Source organism: Pteronotus mesoamericanus, unplaced genomic scaffold (assembly GCF_021234165.1).
Source record: "Pteronotus mesoamericanus isolate MK-2021 breed Mesoamerican mustached bat unplaced genomic scaffold, CSHL_Meso_final contig_50, whole genome shotgun sequence".
NCBI lineage: Eukaryota > Metazoa > Chordata > Mammalia > Chiroptera > Mormoopidae > Pteronotus > Pteronotus mesoamericanus.
The window spans coordinates 28,364,218-28,382,150 of record NW_026555186.1 but is presented as its reverse complement, the minus strand read 5'-3'; the positions used below and the strand labels follow the sequence as shown (position 1 = coordinate 28,382,150).

At 40.9% G+C, this 17,933-nt stretch overlaps 1 protein-coding gene across 2 annotated transcripts in view; it reads right to left on the bottom strand.

Moving 5' to 3' along the window:
* The window catches only part of SV2C (synaptic vesicle glycoprotein 2C), a 137,820-nt gene that overhangs the window by 77,031 nt on the left and 42,856 nt on the right, over window positions 1-17,933 (bottom strand). For both annotated transcript variants that reach the window (XM_054578260.1, XM_054578262.1), the window contains exons 2-3: window positions 17,198-17,378; window positions 3,970-4,121 (exon numbers count right to left, since the gene is read on the bottom strand). In XM_054578260.1, coding sequence (XP_054434235.1) covers window positions 3,970-4,121; window positions 17,198-17,378 — 333 coding nt within the window. The remainder of the gene's footprint in view (window positions 1-3,969; window positions 4,122-17,197; window positions 17,379-17,933) is intronic.

Below are 17,933 nucleotides of genomic sequence, written 5' to 3'. Positions count from 1 at the left end.
AAAAGAAGAGATTCTAGTGTTCAAATGACTTTTAAAGTATGATTCTAAACCTGATGAGCATAAAAGCCCTTTAGTCTGGATGAAAGCAGCAATACTGGAACCCCCACACTGAGCACGTTGACCCTGCCGGTCAGACTGCGCTTCTCTTTGCTTCATTCCCAGCCCTGCCTGTGTGAACATGATGAAGACCCAGGGGCCCCCGAGATCACCCCCTGGGAGAGGCAGGGAGAGGCAGGCAGGCTGCATGGGAGAACCACCTGGGGGCCTCAGAAACTATCCCCAGCCCAGAGAATCTGATTCAATTAACCTGGTGTCGTAAGATGGGTATTCTCAGGGGACGGCAGAAGTGATAAACATTTATGAAAAAGTGTTTATGAAAGCACAGAAACAAACTCATAGATAGAACAAATTGATGGTTGTATGATGGTGGGGGGAGGAGAGGGCTGGGTAGAAAAGGTAAAGGGATTAAGAAATACAGATTGGTGGTTACAGAACAGTCTCAGGGATGTAAAGAACAGCATAGAGAATATAGTCAGTAATACTGTAATAACTACGTATGGTGTCAGGTGGTACTAGACTTGTCGGGGGATCGCTTTGTAAGTTACATAAATGTCTAACTACTATGCTGTAAGTCTGAAACTAATACAACATTGAATGTCAATTGTAATTAAAAAATTTTTAATAAAAAATAAAAACATATTCAGAAAAAAAATCTTAGTTCCATCACTAAAAAACAGATTATATATTAATCCATATGGTAATGTGGACAAGTCTTAAGCACCCACCTTAATGAGTTTTATAAAAGAATACCTCTAAACCGCCCTCCCCCATGAAGTTACAGATCATCATCATCCCCCAGAAGCCTCAGCACTGGATTTTTAAAATTAAACTCATTTCTATAAAAAAAAATTAAAACTCTTCAAGTTGCAAGAGTGTTAATGAAATCATCATGAGTATTTTTAAAATCTCCGTTGTTGGTTCTAATATACATACAGGATTGATTGCAATAATTTGTTGTTTTTGCCACGCTTGTGGCCATAGACAGCCTTCAATAAAGAGTGGGCATAAGGTTTTAACATTCTGTTAATGATTTCTTATCCAGGTCATTGTTTCTCAAGGCCCCTTCAATATAGAAATTAATGGCAGCCTCAGACACATTTAATTTTGTTGTATTGTGAGTGTTTTTGTAACTTTCATGCATTATTATCCACATGCTCTCCCCTCTTTCCAGTGATAAGTGAGGGGGGCCCCCCGAAAAGGAATTTATTTATAAAAAATAGTGTATTTATTCCTACATCTTTAAACGTCAGTCACCTTCAAAGTACTCTCCATTTGATGCAATACACCTATTGAAATTTTTTTTTCTACTGCTCAAAACAGTTTTTGAACTTGTCAATTTTGATGCCTTTTAGTGTGTCTGCCAGTTTTTTTTTCACTTCTTCCACATCAGCGAAATGTTTCCCTTGGAGGCCTTTCTTCATCAGGGAAACAAAGAACAGTTGCAGGGGGTGGCAGTGGGGAGGGCGGCAAGATCAGCTAAATAGGGAGGGTAGAGTGAGGGGGTCAGGACATTTTTGGTCAAAACCTGCAGATCACTCAGCACAGTGTGGGCAGTTGCACTCGTAAATCACCCATCATGAAATGAGCAAACACATTGAAAGAGTCTTCCAAAAAAATTCGCTGAAGCCGAACGCAGCCTCTCACAACAACGCCAGTTGTTACGCTGATACAGATGGGTTCCTAGAACACTCATCTAGCGGGGGAAGCCTGTACTACAAGGGGCCCGCCCTCAGGAAGATAATTCCAGGCCTTTTTGGGTCCCCCCTTGTATGACTTAGGCAGACCTTTTTGCTCTATGCAAGGCTACCTTATATGGGTTTAAGAAAAATAAAGATGGAGATCATGCCATATTTTTGTGGCCATGCTGGTCAGCCTGCTCCAAAAAAAGGGGTTGGCCACTTTTATTTGAGAGTTGACAAGGCAGAGACAAACTCTAGAGCCCCTCACAGTTCAGGGACAGAGATGCGTAAAAGGCAGGAGCCCGAGGAACAAGCCCTAGTGAGGGGAAAAGAAAAACGAAAACAAGCGCAACCATGCCCAGGCCTGGTGGAAATATGTAGACTGCAGAAACCAATCTGGGTTATGAGTTTAGGAAGGCCGGAAGGAGAAACTCTGAGATATGAGGGGAAGGGAGGACAAGGGAGGCAGCAGCAATAAACCCAGGGGCCAAGTTGCTCCAGAGAATGAGTGTGGCCAGTCAGGGAGCGGTGCTGTCATCAGGCTGAGGCACAGAACGAGGCTGGCCTCCGAAGGAGTCCCCCTCCCAGGTTACGCCCTGTGCGAGCACCTGGCAGAGATGGCCAGTGGGGCTGCAACGGTGTCCACCTGAGTGACGCACCTTATTTTAATTTGCACAAAGTCTGCCTGTGGACTAGCAGTGGCTCTGGAGCAATGCTGGGTACAGCTGCACTCTGCCCAGGCTCTGCATCTCCTTTTTGGCTCCTGGTTCACAGTTCCTACGAAGCAATTCCTTACGTGATAGTGAAGTGGCTTTTCCATTTGCAACAGCCCGCTGAGTGGGACTGGAGTTAGACGCAGCCCTGCAGCAGAAGGTTCTGCAGCTGGCTCAGGCCCTCAGGTCTCCCCGAATTCCTCAGGTGGTGGCGGAAGACGAGCCTCATGACGAACGTGGGTAACTGCCTGGATGAGGGCATCTCTGGCCCAGAAGTGGTAAGTCTAACAGAGTCTGGCCTATCACTTGAGCCTGGCACCCCGACTCCAAAATGTGGCAAAAACAAGTTCTTTTCAGGCCAAGTAACAAATTCCTTATGTGTTGTTTTTGTTGTTGACAAATACAATTTTGGTTTGCATATAACATTCTGGGTATATTAAAAGAAAGAGTGTGACATGAATTTTGTAACTCACTGAGGTAAAACAAATGACACTGTATCTGAATACTAAATTCTGTCTTATTTTTGATTTTAGCAAGGAGTTGAATTCACTTAGGGTTGTTCCCTAACAGAACTATGCTTTATCATGAAAAATTACCCTGTTCTTAAAAAAAGAGGGGGCAGAAAAATAGAAAATAAGCACTGAGTGGATTTTTGAAGTTTAAGTTCAAATTGATTAGATTTTAGACAGAACAGCAAGTGAGTTTTTGAGTCACATGCGGTTTCAGTTTATACAGTATTCATATTTGGCTAACTTCAGCCTGTCTGCATACACACACAAATATAACCAGAACACTTCCCCTTCCCTTTCCTTATACATTAAATTCGACTCCTGGATTCAGTTAACTTCTCCCTGAATTTCACTGTTTGTGGGTGAAGCAACTGGGAGCCTGCCACTTCTGAGTGGGAGAGTACTGCTTGAAACATGAAGCCTCCAAGTATTCTGAGGCGGCCGGAGCAGTAAGTATTGTACATAGGAGGAACTGAGGAGGGGATCTGCAGAGCAAGGATAGTAGAGTCACCTCTTGAGTTCTGCAAATGGATGGTCCACGACAAGACAGTGCTCTTCCTGCTGCCACCCCAGCTCTGGGCTGTCAGCAAGGTAGGCTGACATGGGCTAAGCCTTGGACTGGGCCAGCGGGGAACAATAAAGGCTCTTGAGTGTCTGATGCGTATGTATGACAGTCCCCCAAATAACTGTAAGTCATGTTGCCTCATATACTGATTATATTCTGTATCCTCTCACATCCACTTGGGTGGGGACCCCAGAGTTGATAGCACATAAGAAACAAATGAAAGTGATGTCTCTAAAAACAGCCAAATGCAACAGCATTCCTAAGCAACCTAAACAACAATTGGCACTCTCTTACCTTGTGCAGATCTCTGTATGAGGGGGAAATCCTAGACATTACAAAAGGGCAAAACAACGATGACAGTATTGTTCTCAAACCAGCATATACAACAAGAGAGAAAAGGGATGGGAATGGAGGCCAATTTAGAACATGGTGACCGCTCCTACCGTAGTGTGGGATGATGGCCCAGGCCATGGCAGAGGCGTAGATGCCGCCGATCATCCAGAACATGCAGAGCCAGCTCAGATGCTCGCCCCGCTTCTCTCGGGCCAGCACCTCAGCAAAGTAGGAGAACACGACGGGAATGGCACCTCCGATCCTGCCAAGAGGTACAGAGAAGACATGAAACCAGGGCCTGTGCAGTCATGTCAGATACAAAGGGCAGAGTCAAAGCTAGCTCTAAACACATGCTCTATCTTTATCCCAGCACATCGAAGAGAGTAAATTTTCTATTATTTTATAACTTGAATATTATAATCTTTATGTGTAATATAGGCTTTTTATCCCTCTAATACCTTGAACCTGCAACTAAGCTAGTTTACTAAAGTGTCGTAGTGAGTAGTGTCCTACTCACGGTTTACAGATCTTAGCCTAGGACTCTGATGGGTTTTCCAGCTCGGGGTAGAATGGTCTATGTATTTGTCAAAAATTACAATATTTAGTCTGATATGTCCCACCCATGATGAGGTGACTTTGGAAAGAGCTTCAAACACTTGCGGGAGGCTGTCTCCAACTATACTCACTCACTGCTACACTATAGCAGCTGCTCCCTATCAGGCTGATGTGTTGACAGACAGGGTTGTTGGGACAGAATGACTCTGGTCCCAATCCAGTAGATTCATTGCTGAATGAGTACATGTGCAAGGGGCCCTCATAGAACCAAATAAGGAGCTACTGGTTTAGACGTCAACAGAATGAGATCCAATGCTCCTTTCCAGTCAGGGTAATTATGGGAATGCTGACTGAGTTCTGGAGGGGAGACATAATTGATCACTTTAGGGTTAAATTAAATTAAGGGTTCTCAGATTAAGGGTTCTCTAATGTGGGTCTATTAAATAAAAATTTTGTTCTTTCCAAGGAGGTGAGCCATAGACCTCATCAAAATTTCAAATAGGTCTCGATCCCCAAATTTTAATAACCATTGCCTCAGAAAGTAAAGAAGTATGAGAAAACATTACTTTCTATCATTCCAAACAATATATGAAATCTTATATTTTTTTTTAAAGATGTGAACAATGCAAGAAAATTGTAGAGACCACACTTAGTGACACAGTTATAAAAACCTGTACAAATTTTTGTACAGTGAATTGATACTGACATTTCATGTAAAGTTGATGTCAAGGAATAAAATATGTGTTTATCCATTTCTTTAGAGCCCTTGCTATGGTAAGGAAGTATGGGCAGTGACCTTAGCAAATGCAATTTGGAGAAAGGCCATATCTGCAGGAGGCTGTATGTACCAAATGAACCGCAGGATTCATAATGCCACTCTGCCTCAACTTGTAGGTCAAAATACATCCCCTTTTTATGGGTGTGCCCCACTTAAAGTCATGCACTGCTGGATGGGGCAGACTACTTAGGCCATTAGTTTTCAATTAATTTGAAAAATATTGATTGAAATTAATTAAGTAGCTATAAGCAGCACTTTAAAATTTAAATAGAGATAAAGATATTTGAGTACCACTCAAGTAATACAGATAAGTATCACTTCATAAAACTTTTGTTTCCACTATAAACATATTTATGTTACATGTACATTTGTATATGTATATACATATATATGAAAATATATAATGAGTCCCAGTGTGTTTCTAAACAAGAGCAGCTGTTCCAAGAGTTTAAAAATCACTCACTTAGATTTCCTGTCAAGATGGAGGTATAGGTAGATATGCTTCACCTCCTTGCACAACCATAAGAGGGTCACAACTAACCTCAGAACAAAAAACACCCAGAACTGCCAGAAAATGGAACTGCATGGAAGTCTGACAACCAAAGATTTAAAGAAGCTACACTCATTCACACAAGCAGGAGGGGTGGAAACAGGGAGCTGGGGCAGAGAGGACACAGTGTGGCAGCAGTGAGACAGAGGTGGTGAGGCAGCCGCAGTGGCTGCCAGTGGAATGAGTAGTCCCACATTCACCTGCGGTAGATAAAAATCAGGAGGAATACCTGGGGAGCGAGTGATCCCAGCCCCAGAGCAGACTGTGCAGCCCAGGGTTCCAGCACCAGGAAATGAAGCCTCATAACTTCTGGCTGTAAAAACCACTGGGGGCTGGGGCAGTGGAAGAAACTGTGGGTCTCTCAGGAGAGTCCAGATGAAGGGCCCTCAGGCATGTGGAAGATATTTAAACCCACCCACCAGGGTGGGAATCACCACCAGGGCAACAGCTAGAGAGGCGCCAGTTGCATAAGTGACTGGAAGCAGGGCAAGTGTCCCCCAGCAATCAGGGAATGGCATCGTTTCTTCTCTGACCCCTCCTCCACATGTAGAGCCACAAAGTGCTAAAGCAGGCTGCCCTGCCCTGGCAATTACCTAAGGTCCTGCCCCATAGATCATTAACAGGTTCACCAAAACAGGGAGTCAAAGCAGCTCTACCTAATACACAGAAACAAACACAGGGAGGCTGCCAAATTGAGGAGACAATGAAATATGTTCCAAATGAAAGAAGAGAACAAAGCCCCAGTATTAGAACTAAGTGAAATGGAGATAGCCAAACTATCAGATGCAGAGTTTAAAACACTGGTGATAAGGATGCTTAGAGATCTCACTGAGCATGGCAAAAGCATAAGGGAAGAAATGAAGGCGACATTAGGTGAAATAAAGAAAAATCCAGAGAACCAACAATGAAGGGAAAGAAGCTGGGGTTCAAATCAACAAATTGAAACATAAGGAAGAAATAAACAGTCAATGAGAACAGAATGAAGAAATAAGAATTCAAAAAAATGAGGAGAGGATAAGACTCTGGGACATCTCCAAACATGCCAAAGTCTGAATTATAGGGATGCCAGAAGGAGAAGAGGACAAGCAAGAAATTGAAAACTTGTTTGAAGAAATAATGAAAGAAAACTTCCTTAATTTGGTGAAGAAAATAGACACATAAGTCCAGGAAGCACAGAGCCCCAAATAAATTGGACCCAAAGAGGATCACACCAAGACACATCATAATTAAAATGCCAAAGGTTAAAGACAAAGAGAGAATCTTAAAAGCAGCAAGAGAAAAGGAGAGCGTTATCTACAAAGGAGTTCCCATAAGACCATCAGCTGATTTCTCAAAAGAGTCTTTGCAGGCAAGAAGGGATTGGCAAGAAGTATTTAAAGTCATGAAAAGCAAGGACTTACATCCAAGATTACTATATCCAGCAAAGCTATCATTTAGAATTAAAGGGCAGATAAAGTGCTTCCCAGAAAAGGTAAAGCTAAAGGAATTCATCATCATCAAGCTCTTATTTATGAAATGTTAAACAGACTTAAAAAAAAAAAAGAGGGTCAAAACTATGAACATTACACTGACAACAAACTTACAACTATCAACTACTGAACCTAAAAAACAAAAACAAAAACAAACTAAGCAAACAACCAGAACGGGAACAGAATCATAGAAATGGAGATCATTTGAAGGGTGATCAGCGGGGCGGGGGGAGAGGGAATATGAGGGAAAAGATACAAGGATTAAGAAACATAATTGGTAAGTACAAAATAGACAGGGGGAGGTTAAGAATAGTATAGGAAATGGAGAAGCCAAAGAACTTATATTCACGACCCATGAACATGAACTAAGGGGAGGATTGCTGGAGGTAAGGGGGTGCAGGGTGGAGGGGGCAAAGTAGGAAAAATTGGGACCACTGTAATAGCATAATCAATAACATATACTTAAAAAATTTTTTTTAAATCACTATCTTAAAGCATCATATCTGTTCCCTTGAGCTATGATTGTGGCAGTTGTATCTAAAATTTCTAGATGTATGAATCCACGTGACTTCAGATGCAACACAATTTAATGCTATGACACCAGGGGTAGCCAGCCAGGTCCTAGTTCATCAACAAGACCCCCAAATGAGAAACAGAGGCACATGGCGCTGTCAGAGCCGGCCCTGTACCACACCACCTCAGGCACACACAGCTCTCTGTCTGGCTTCTTGAGGACCTCAAACTATGGACAGCAAGTTGAATTTAAAAACTCAACAAAATTTTGAAAAGATTTAAAATATTTTCTTGACAACACACAATTTTAATGAGAAGTAAAATCTCTGTGCCATAAATCATTTAATGCTTCTTTTTTTTTCACTTGCTGTGAAACATCCGTTTCTCTGCATCATAAAGTCCCAGGTCCCTAATCTGTGGCCTCACTTCTCAGTGCATAAAAAGCATCCCAGTTTTTATGGATTTTTCACATCCTAATTAATATTTCATCAGGATTCTGAACATTTCATAGGTAAGAGCGATACCTTATACTTCGTGAAGGCACAATTGCATGTCAAGATAGGCCAGGCTACTCTGAACTGAGATAAATGTACTCCAGGGCAACTAAAATGGCAAGTGGAAGACTGTAGACTTGCCTGTTAGTTTTAAACAAGTCATTGTTGCATGAAAGAGAATACCAGCTTTTAAGGGCATAGAAGCAATCCAGCTGGTTTCGATTCAATGCCTCTTTTTTAAGGTGGTTATTTTTGCATGGATATCTCTCAATGTTTGTAAGACAGATAAATGAATCTGAAGAATGAGGGAGGGAGACCATTTTAAACCTTTGCAAAGTTCTTCAGATTCAGAGACGGATAAAACAATCCAAGCATTCACATTTCTCATTGTGGGCTGATCATCTATTTCAGGGAAAACATTTTTCCTTATCCTACTGCAATGTCTTTTAAGCAAGAAAAAAAAAATTGCAATGTGTTGTAATGTTAAGTATTACTTGCATTTCATATCCCATCAGAATGCTTATACATCATTGATATCATTTATGTTTACATAGATGAAGCAGTCATATCAGAGTGGCTAACAAGGAATTTTTCTCAGGATTGGATGTTAAGTCTGTTTTATTAGCTATCAAAGGGGTCCAATCTTAATTACCTTAGGTAATAGCAGGCACAGAGGAAATAATAATTAAAATCCACACTCTATATAGGTGGATTCAAAATAAATACATTGACATAAATGAGATAGAACATTGATATTTGAAATTTCAGAGTTGGAATTATTCCCTAATGATATTAAGTTTATGTTTGTAAATTTTAATTATAGAATATAAGGAAACTTAAAAAAAACTGTATTAAAACACATTCCTAGAATAAGTTGGGAGCCTTCCCCCACTGCATTCTGCACACATGCATGCACACAGAAACATGCAGTACTTCAAAAGGTCTGTATTTGACTCAATACTAGGTATCTGGTGAATAACATGAGACATTTATTTTCCTCAGTGATTTAAGACAAAGTCACGAGTGGGATATTGTGTAAGGCAAAGGATGCATCAGCTTTCCAGACAGAATTTCTCCTCTGTTGGGAGAATGAGACACATTCATTAAATCAGTGTATCGTCGCACGGTGAAGGAAAATGCCAAATGTAACTGTGCACGCACCTCAGTAAGAACCTGGGGAGTCTGCCTGTCCTAAGCCTGCAGACTTCACAGCCACATGTCATGTTACTCCAGTTCAGAAGGCAACTCACTGGCGGATTACATTTGCCCTGCAGCTCGTCACACTGGTTTATGCTGGCTATTGAGGTGGGGAGGGCTTCGGGTTTCTGCTGTGCAAGAGGGGGTTGTAGATAAAAAGAGTAATCGCACTCAAAGTGACTTCACGGGTGACAATTTAGGGATGAAATTATGGAATGTCGGATGATTTCTTGTCCCGAGGAGGGATTCTACTTTCACTCTCCAGTGAGCATGTAACAAGGAATAATTTCATTCTAACTTATTCCACCATGTGATTGTCAAACAGTCCATACCTTGATCTTCACTGCACATTTCCATTGGAAAGTGGGGCTTCATGGGAGAACATAATTAAGGAGGAACTTGAATAACTGCTGTAAAGTCATATGTTCATAGAGATTGTACACAAAGGGCAAAGTCCACCACGAGCTGACTCTAGCAGCTTTTATTAAGACAAGTATCATGAGTTTATAAGAACAGTGAGTGGTATAGCTTATGCAGGGGATCACAGTTACAAATAATTTTTAGAAATATTTTTTTAGTCCTTACTCACAATCAACAGAAAAGAAGACATTGCATAGAAATTCAGAACCAATTAATTATGTTTTCAATGGGACACAGAAACAAATAGTTAAAAGCAGCAGCCCCAAAGACGAACTTTTCAGCAACTTTCTCTTTATGGAAGTTAATAGACTATCACTGAGGAGCTTGTTCAGAGGCTTAGATGAAAGAACACAAATCTAACGGTCTCTGAATGAGCTGGGTTTGCACAGAAAATGGGATTGCTATATTGATTAGAAGGCACGTGTTTATTGCAAGGAATCAAGACAGAAATAGGAGAACACTTCCTGGTAACCGAAACACCTGTCAAGTCAAGACTGGGACTCTCCCGTGCCCAGTGGCCGTGCTAAACTGATCTGCAGTTGGATAGCTTTAGTCCTCCAGTCTCTGAAGCCACAGTTTAAAGAATAATATTTTTTGATATGGGTGGTTTTGCTATTTTTTCAATATTATATAAGCTATAAAAAGAATAATTGGTAGAAAACAACTACTTTAAAAATATTGAGATGTAAAGAAATAATTTGGGTAAAATTGTTTTTCTAAGAAAACGTAGCTTCAATCCAACCCTTAGTCCTTGTTTGCCATCAGATTGCCAAACTTAAAGTATATGTGTCTGTGGCAACAGACCTGGTGGCACTGGGAAAAAGGGGGTAGTCAAAGATCAGGGGTCTAATGCTTCCGGGGAAAAAATGAAGGTAGTCGTTGAAAGAGCTGGAAGAATACATTCATTCCCGTAGCACCTAATTGGTGTCATGAATAAGGTGATCATTATGATGAACTGTAAGAAATGATGATAAAAATACGCAGACATTTCCAGGCTGTGCACATCTGTTCATCCATTCCTCTACCCACCTGCCATTTACCCATCTGTCTATCATCTCCCCATCCACCCTCTGACCCGGCCAAACTCTGGGCCAGGCACATCACCGGTTGCTGGAGGTACAGCCATGAAGCCCACAAGTTCCTGCCCTCCAAGAGCTTACAGATTCAGTTCTAAAGAGTGCATATGGCTATTTTTTCACAATTATACACTGTGAGTCTGTCTAGAATATCTTTTGCTCTGTCGCTTATCTCTTGAGATTAACAGAACCTTTGCAAAAGGGTATACTGGGAAATAAACGTGTCCAAAAGGTCAACCTTATGTTGAAAATTCTCACAAAAAGCACTAAGACAGTGCTTTCCAATAGAAATACCATGTGAACCACAAATATTGTTTTAATTTTCTAGAAAAGATATTAAAACACAGCAAAAAAATCAGGTGAAGTTAATTTTAACGTATATTCATTTAACCCAATATATCCAAATATTATCAGTTTGACATATGATCAATATAAAAATTATTAATTAAGGAAATATTTTGCATTCTTTTATATGTGTTAAGTTTTTGAAGTTTAGTGCCATACATTTTCCACTTACAGCACACCTTAATTTGGCCGCATTTCAAGTGCTTGGCACTAACATGTAGCCTGTTGGACAATATGGGCCTAAGAAAGCACTGAGCCCCTGTTTACAATTTGGGTTTACAATTATTTTTTAATTAAAGCTAATTTTGTCTGTTGCCTCATCTTCCACATTGGTAGAGGTCTTTCCATTTTGATCCTCTAAATCAGAAATATTCCTGATCTGTTCAACATGTGTATTTAGGTGCCTCTCATGTATTGAACCTTGTGTCACATGATCAAAATGTTGTGGAAAGAAAGGAGATGCTGCATATAGAACACTTTGAAGAATTCCAGTGAATGGTGATCATTTCTACAAAACAAAGACACTCTGGTTAAATATAACTTAATATAGCTAGTTAACGGATGGATATTGCAAAGATCTATGAAGCACAAATTTGTGAGGCTCCATACGCAGAGGGAAAAGCGACTATCCATTTACTTATGATAGGCAGACATTTTGAAATTTCATCTTAATTTCTGTTGCTGTTATATTTTTCTCCTGACCTTCATGCTTAGCAGCGCCAGGCCCTCATTGAGCAACTCCCAACCCTGACATTACCCAGCATCCAAAGCATTATCATTCTCATAATTAACAGTGACTAGAAGCAAATAATTTAATTCTGGGCAAATGAAAATGAGTCAATGGTGTCAATTCCATTTCCCATCTTTCTAGTTTTCTGTAACAAAAGAGGAGAGGAAAGTGTCTGTTCTCTGGAGTGAGATTCACTTAGGAAAATGAGAGACAGCTGAATAATTGGAGATGCCCTTTGCCTCATTCCCACAAAACACTGTTGTCCCTGGCAGGAAAATTATTCTTGACACTGAATAAATATTTAAAGTCACAGAGAATATGGCAGCTGGACATATTTATGTTACGAATAAAATATACTCATGACTTGGTGTGGTGAATTAAGTGGAAAGCACATTTAGAGGTAATGAAATCATAAGCTCAGAGAGTCCTCAGGCTAAAACAAGTGCTCCTTCCTGTCTCCTTTATAGGTAGAAACAAGAATTTAACCTAGTGCTGCTAATAATGCTTCAACAATGAAATAAGATAGAGCAACCTATAGCATTTTCAGTAAAATCAGTACGAAGGCATTTTAACCTTGGATTTAGAAAGCACAGTTTACTTGTTCACAGAGTTGCTAGTTCAAAAGACTTAACGGCAACTTAAGTCCTAGCCGTGTTACTCCTGATTCCATTACTGAATGGTTTGGACTGTGACCCAGAAATTCTCATTGTCCCCTGAGATTTCCAGTGTGTGGAACAGGTGGACAGGCGCTGTGCCAATGTGGAGATTCACACAGTTGCGATAGAATGGGACCTGGGGAATAACCACAGGAATGGATCAGGAGCCCCCTGAATGCACTTGGAGATGAACCTGAGCTAAAACTCTATTGATCATCTGATCTCCATAAATGCCTACCCTGATGGTGGACCACAGTGACATTTTAGGTCTCCTGGAATTAGTGTCAGCTCAGACCTAGTGCCTAGTAAATAAGTCCTGAAAAGTCTGATTATTTTCTTTTCCCTCATACTTCCCTCATACAAAGGCTGCAGGCCGCTTGGGGAAGGCTGGGAGAAAGATAAACTGTATAAATTTTCAGTAGTGCGCCAGCATCCTTCCTCAGGAGACCCAGTCTCCCATTCCTCTGTCACTGGCTCAAGCCTGGGAACTGATGGAGGCACCATGACTCTCTGTTTTTATGATTCAAGTTAAACTTTTGTTCACTTGATCTGTATAAACTCTTCTGCTTATACAGATCAAGTAAAATCTATCTGTTTCCCTTCTAGGAGCACTACCCACACAGGCCTGTGCAGTCAGACTCCTCAGCTGCTGCTTTGACTCTGTGCTTTACAGTAACCACGCCCGCCTTGGGCAATTAAGCAGTAAAGAGAAGACACTTGTCTTCTCAATCCCTACCCTTTTGGAATCCACAAGCTGGTGGAAGAGGGAAGTAAGCGCATAAAAAGTATACTATTTGTATTGTCAATAAATGCTACCAAGAAGGAAAAACAGAACCCCCAGTACATTTCTGTGATGAAAGACACTGTGGAGACGGAGAGATCTGTTAGTGTGTCTTCCTTCTATGACCAGATGGAAGGCGTCTTAGGGCCAGGGCTCATTTATATCTGTGAAAGTTCCAGCATTGTTTCAGGGCTACAGCAAGTGCCAGAGTGTTTTTCTGAGGTGGACTGAAGAGGAATTGGAGAAGAAACTTGGCTGAGACCACCCAGCAATTCAGAGACAGGGTGTGCAGATGAACTCCAGAGCTGAGGAGAAAAATCTAGGTGTCCCTCAATAGGTGAATGTATAAAGATGTGGGGTGTGTGTATACACACACACATGCAATGGAATATTGTGCAGCAATAGAAAAGAATAAAGCTTGCCGTTTGTGACAATATGGATGGACGAACAAGGGTGTTCAACCTGCGGCCCATGATGGCTATGACTGTGGCCCAACACAAAATCATAAATTTACTTAAAACATTATGAGATTTTTTTGTGTGATTATGTTTCACAATGTATTTAATGTATGGCCCAAGACAACTCTTCTTCTTCCAATGTGGCCCAGAGACACAAAAAGGTTGGACACCCCTAATCTAGAGGATATTATGCCAAGTGAAATAAATAAGGCAGAGGAAGACAAATACTGTGTGGTTTCACTTATATGTAGATCTAAACAAAAATGACAGACAAAAAAAACAAAACAAAACAGATTCATAGAAATAGAGACCAAAGGGTTGATTACCAGAAGGGAGAAGTTGGGGTGATGGGTGAAAAGAGGAAGGAGATTATAGCCGATAATATTACGATAGATTTGTACAGCGACAGGTGATTACTTAGAATTAGTGGGGTGATCGCAATGTAAGATATAAAAATGTCAAAATCACTGTATTGCATACCTGAAACTACTGCACACTATAACCAACAGAATATTGTATGCCGACTATACTTTAATAAGAAAAAACTTATAAAAAATCCTTTGTCATTGAGGTGTCACTCTACATGTTACACATAGGTAAATATGACCCATAAACTCAGCCGAGGAACAGTAACTTTCTTCATTTTCTTTAACATCATTTCTCAGGTCCCCTCAGCTGCTGGATCTCACAAAACTCTGGGTGTTTTGTCACCTGGGCCCAGGCGAGTAAGCTCACGTGGCTCCTCTCAGCCCTGCAACCAGCCTAGGGAATCGCCACCTATTCTGGGGAGCAGGGAGGCTCCATTTTACTCACTCTCGTCTCTCCCAAATCTTGCCTATGGTTCATCCTCTCTTTTTCCCTCACAGGTAAGACTTGAAATTTCAAAGCCAGAAAGAGGCCTCTTTTTCCCTCTCCCTCTGCTGTCACCCTGAGGCAATGAGTACAGGCAGCTTAGCTGAAGGAATGGGATAAAGAACAAAGAGAAAAGCAAGGGCCAAACCATGGGGGAGTGTTCCTAAACACTATCCTATATCTCCCCCTCTACCATGTACTTTTAATGCATTATATCACTCGATTCTCACACTCCAAGGTAGGAATGAAAAGTACTATTATCTCTCTTTTCAAAAGACAAACCAGAATGGAGAAGCTGAGAGAGTTTTCCAAGGTCCTACAGTAAAGGGCAGGGGTAAATGGACTTAGATTTCTGGACTTCCAGTCCTTTGCCAGCCTTGCAAAGGTACAGTGAGTTTGCCTCTAGTATTACAATTTAGAGAGCCTAGCTGAGTTAGCAATACACAGTCTGTGCTTTGCCAGGTAAATTATGTTATTAAAGAGGTCAGCAGGCCTGAGTGGCTAGCTGAAGAATGATTTGTCTGCAACAGGGAAGATGATGTCATGAATATACCCAAGCAGTCTCTACTTCTATACTGCCCTTGAATTAGCTTTGGGACAGTCCATTAGTTTTGAGTGCTTTGCAGCCACCAAAACAGCCCTCTTCTCTGCAGTCAACTGGGTTGACCATATCACAATGCAGACTGGTACTTAAAATCACCATAATAATTTGACCATAGTCAGGTGTTTTGAGGCTGTGGATATGGTTGAAATTTTCTGGAAAAGATGGCAAATATAAAGGCCTGGAAACTTCAGAACTTAGGCCATTAGCCTTCTCCTGGCAGGTTAATGGTGTTATGCAGGTAATAGAAAGCAGAAGGAAATCTTGGTTTTTCCTGGTGAAAAAGAATGTCTCATCCTATGGACCTAGAAAAGGGCCTTTAACAAATAGCCCCAAATAACACCTGCTCTTCCTCAGGTATCCCAGTTCACTCAGATTTAGGAATGCTTTTGCCCTTGAATCCATGAGGCAAGTTACCTCCTCAAGTCAGCAGTGTATGTAAGCCAATCTCACAGAGAATTCTGAGCATCAAAGTCCCCTCTACTAAGGAAAAGCCCTCCTCCTCCATCACTATAAAGCAAATTATTGATTCAGATCATTTTTTTCCAAGGAAAAAATATTTTTACACTTTCCAACCCTCTAGGTTTACTGAAATGTATGTACTCTGAGAAAATGTCCTGAAGTTTGTGCTATTTAGTCTCATATTTGCCCATTGTATACAGAATGTAGCATATGAACAGGTATAAGAAGATTTAAAAAGAACATCAGAAAAATTTGTGGATAGTGCACCAATCTGAATATGTACACAAATCTTGTGACAAAACAATGATATAAACATTTTACATTATTTTGAATGAATTATAAAAGTACATCATCATCACTCATGGTCATCAGTCTGCACTTCGTACTCTTGAAGTCACCCACACAGTCTCTCTCTCTCTGATGCTTTATATTCCCACTAATCTCAGCTCTGATTTTAAGGTACTTCAGTAGGTAATTTTAAAAAGACAAGTTGTAGTTCTCTGACCTTCTCTTTTGGCAAATCTGTGTTTTGCTGTGTGGGTACCTCTACCATCAACAACCACAACTGATGTGCTTCTCAAGTTCATAACCCAGCACTGTCTCCTTTTCTTTCTCCATGTATTTATTTTTATATGATTCTTATAGATTCATCTTATGTCAAATGCCCCAGAGAAAGAATGTCTCTAATGAAAATAAAGTTCTCAAGAACAAATCAGGAATTTTATATTTTTACTATTTTTTTTTCCTTATCAGAGTTTCTTGGACTCTTCTAATTGAGCTACTGGGCTTTCCTAAGCTGTGAGTTGACTTAGTAGTAATGAGTACTTCAAGCTCTTTAAAGAAAATGACTACACCATTTGCTATACTGCGCCATTGTACTTGGCTAACAGCACAATTTCTGTTAATTCAACAGAAGTCAAAAACAGGCTTCCTACCCAGTTAAAAAATGCAGTTATGTAAATCAATAAAATCCCGTTTACTGGAGATACTCTCATGCTGGATTTAAGAGAATGTCTGAATGGTCCAAACCTTTAATTAGTTCATAATGTAGGACCAGAGCTATTTCTTGCCTAAATTAAATTTTCAGAAGAAAAATACATTTATGAATGTGCCCTGCCATAGAAAGAGCTTTCCATTTAAAACAATATCCATTTCCCAGAAGTAAAACACTAAAAGAATCAGCCACAAGAACATAGACATGTGTTCCCTTCTCTTCTGGATTTAAAGGCTGATAATTATATTTCTAAGAAATGGAATCATGGCCCTGAAGACTGACACAAAGGCAGGGCAGGAGCTGCGTTAAGGGATAATTTCTTGGTAATGAGGTCCTGCAGAGTGGAGAACATGCACAATCATGGAGAATAAATACATTATTATAAAACATGAAGGAGAAAACCTTACCCAAATCCAGAAAGTAAGCGACAGAAGAGGAAGAAGCCATAACCTTGGACAAATGAAGAAAGGAAGGCAAAGAATCCGTTGACAGACATGCAGATCAGAAGAGACTGTTTCCTTCCCACTTTGTCAGCCAGTCCTCCCCAGAAGAAGGCCCCCACCATCATCCCGAGGTAGACTATGCTGCCTGTAACACACAAAACAAAGAAACACGTCAGATATCAGGAGTACATGATACATGTATCAGCAAAGAAACAAGGGACACGATTCATTCCAGCATTTTGCATGGGAAAGTTTCCTTTAAATATATCCTTTAGGACACACAATTCAGCTTCCAAGTTGGAAAGTAAGCTCTGTGGACTACCTTTGGCTGCCATGACCAATGGCAAGGGCAAAAGACAAAACAGTCACGCTCTTCCCAGCCTCATGGGGGGATGGGTATAGAGTGGGCAGACACGAGGAGCTGCCACACAGAACAATTCTGGAGTTTGACTCGTAGTCACATCACCTTTGTTCTGAACGTCTGACTTATCACCACGACAAGGCCAAGATGGGGGGCTTTAAGGTCAAGGGTTCCAAGGTCAAAGTGGATTCCCCAGCCTGCTTCCAGTCTCTGCCTGTAGCACATGACCTGGGCCAAGGTCAGGCCCCTAGGAACCCTTTAGAGGATTCTATGCGTTTTCTCTCTAGTCCCTTCTGAAAGCCCTGGCCTTTCTTTGGGAAAGCAAGCAAGCTAGGGAAG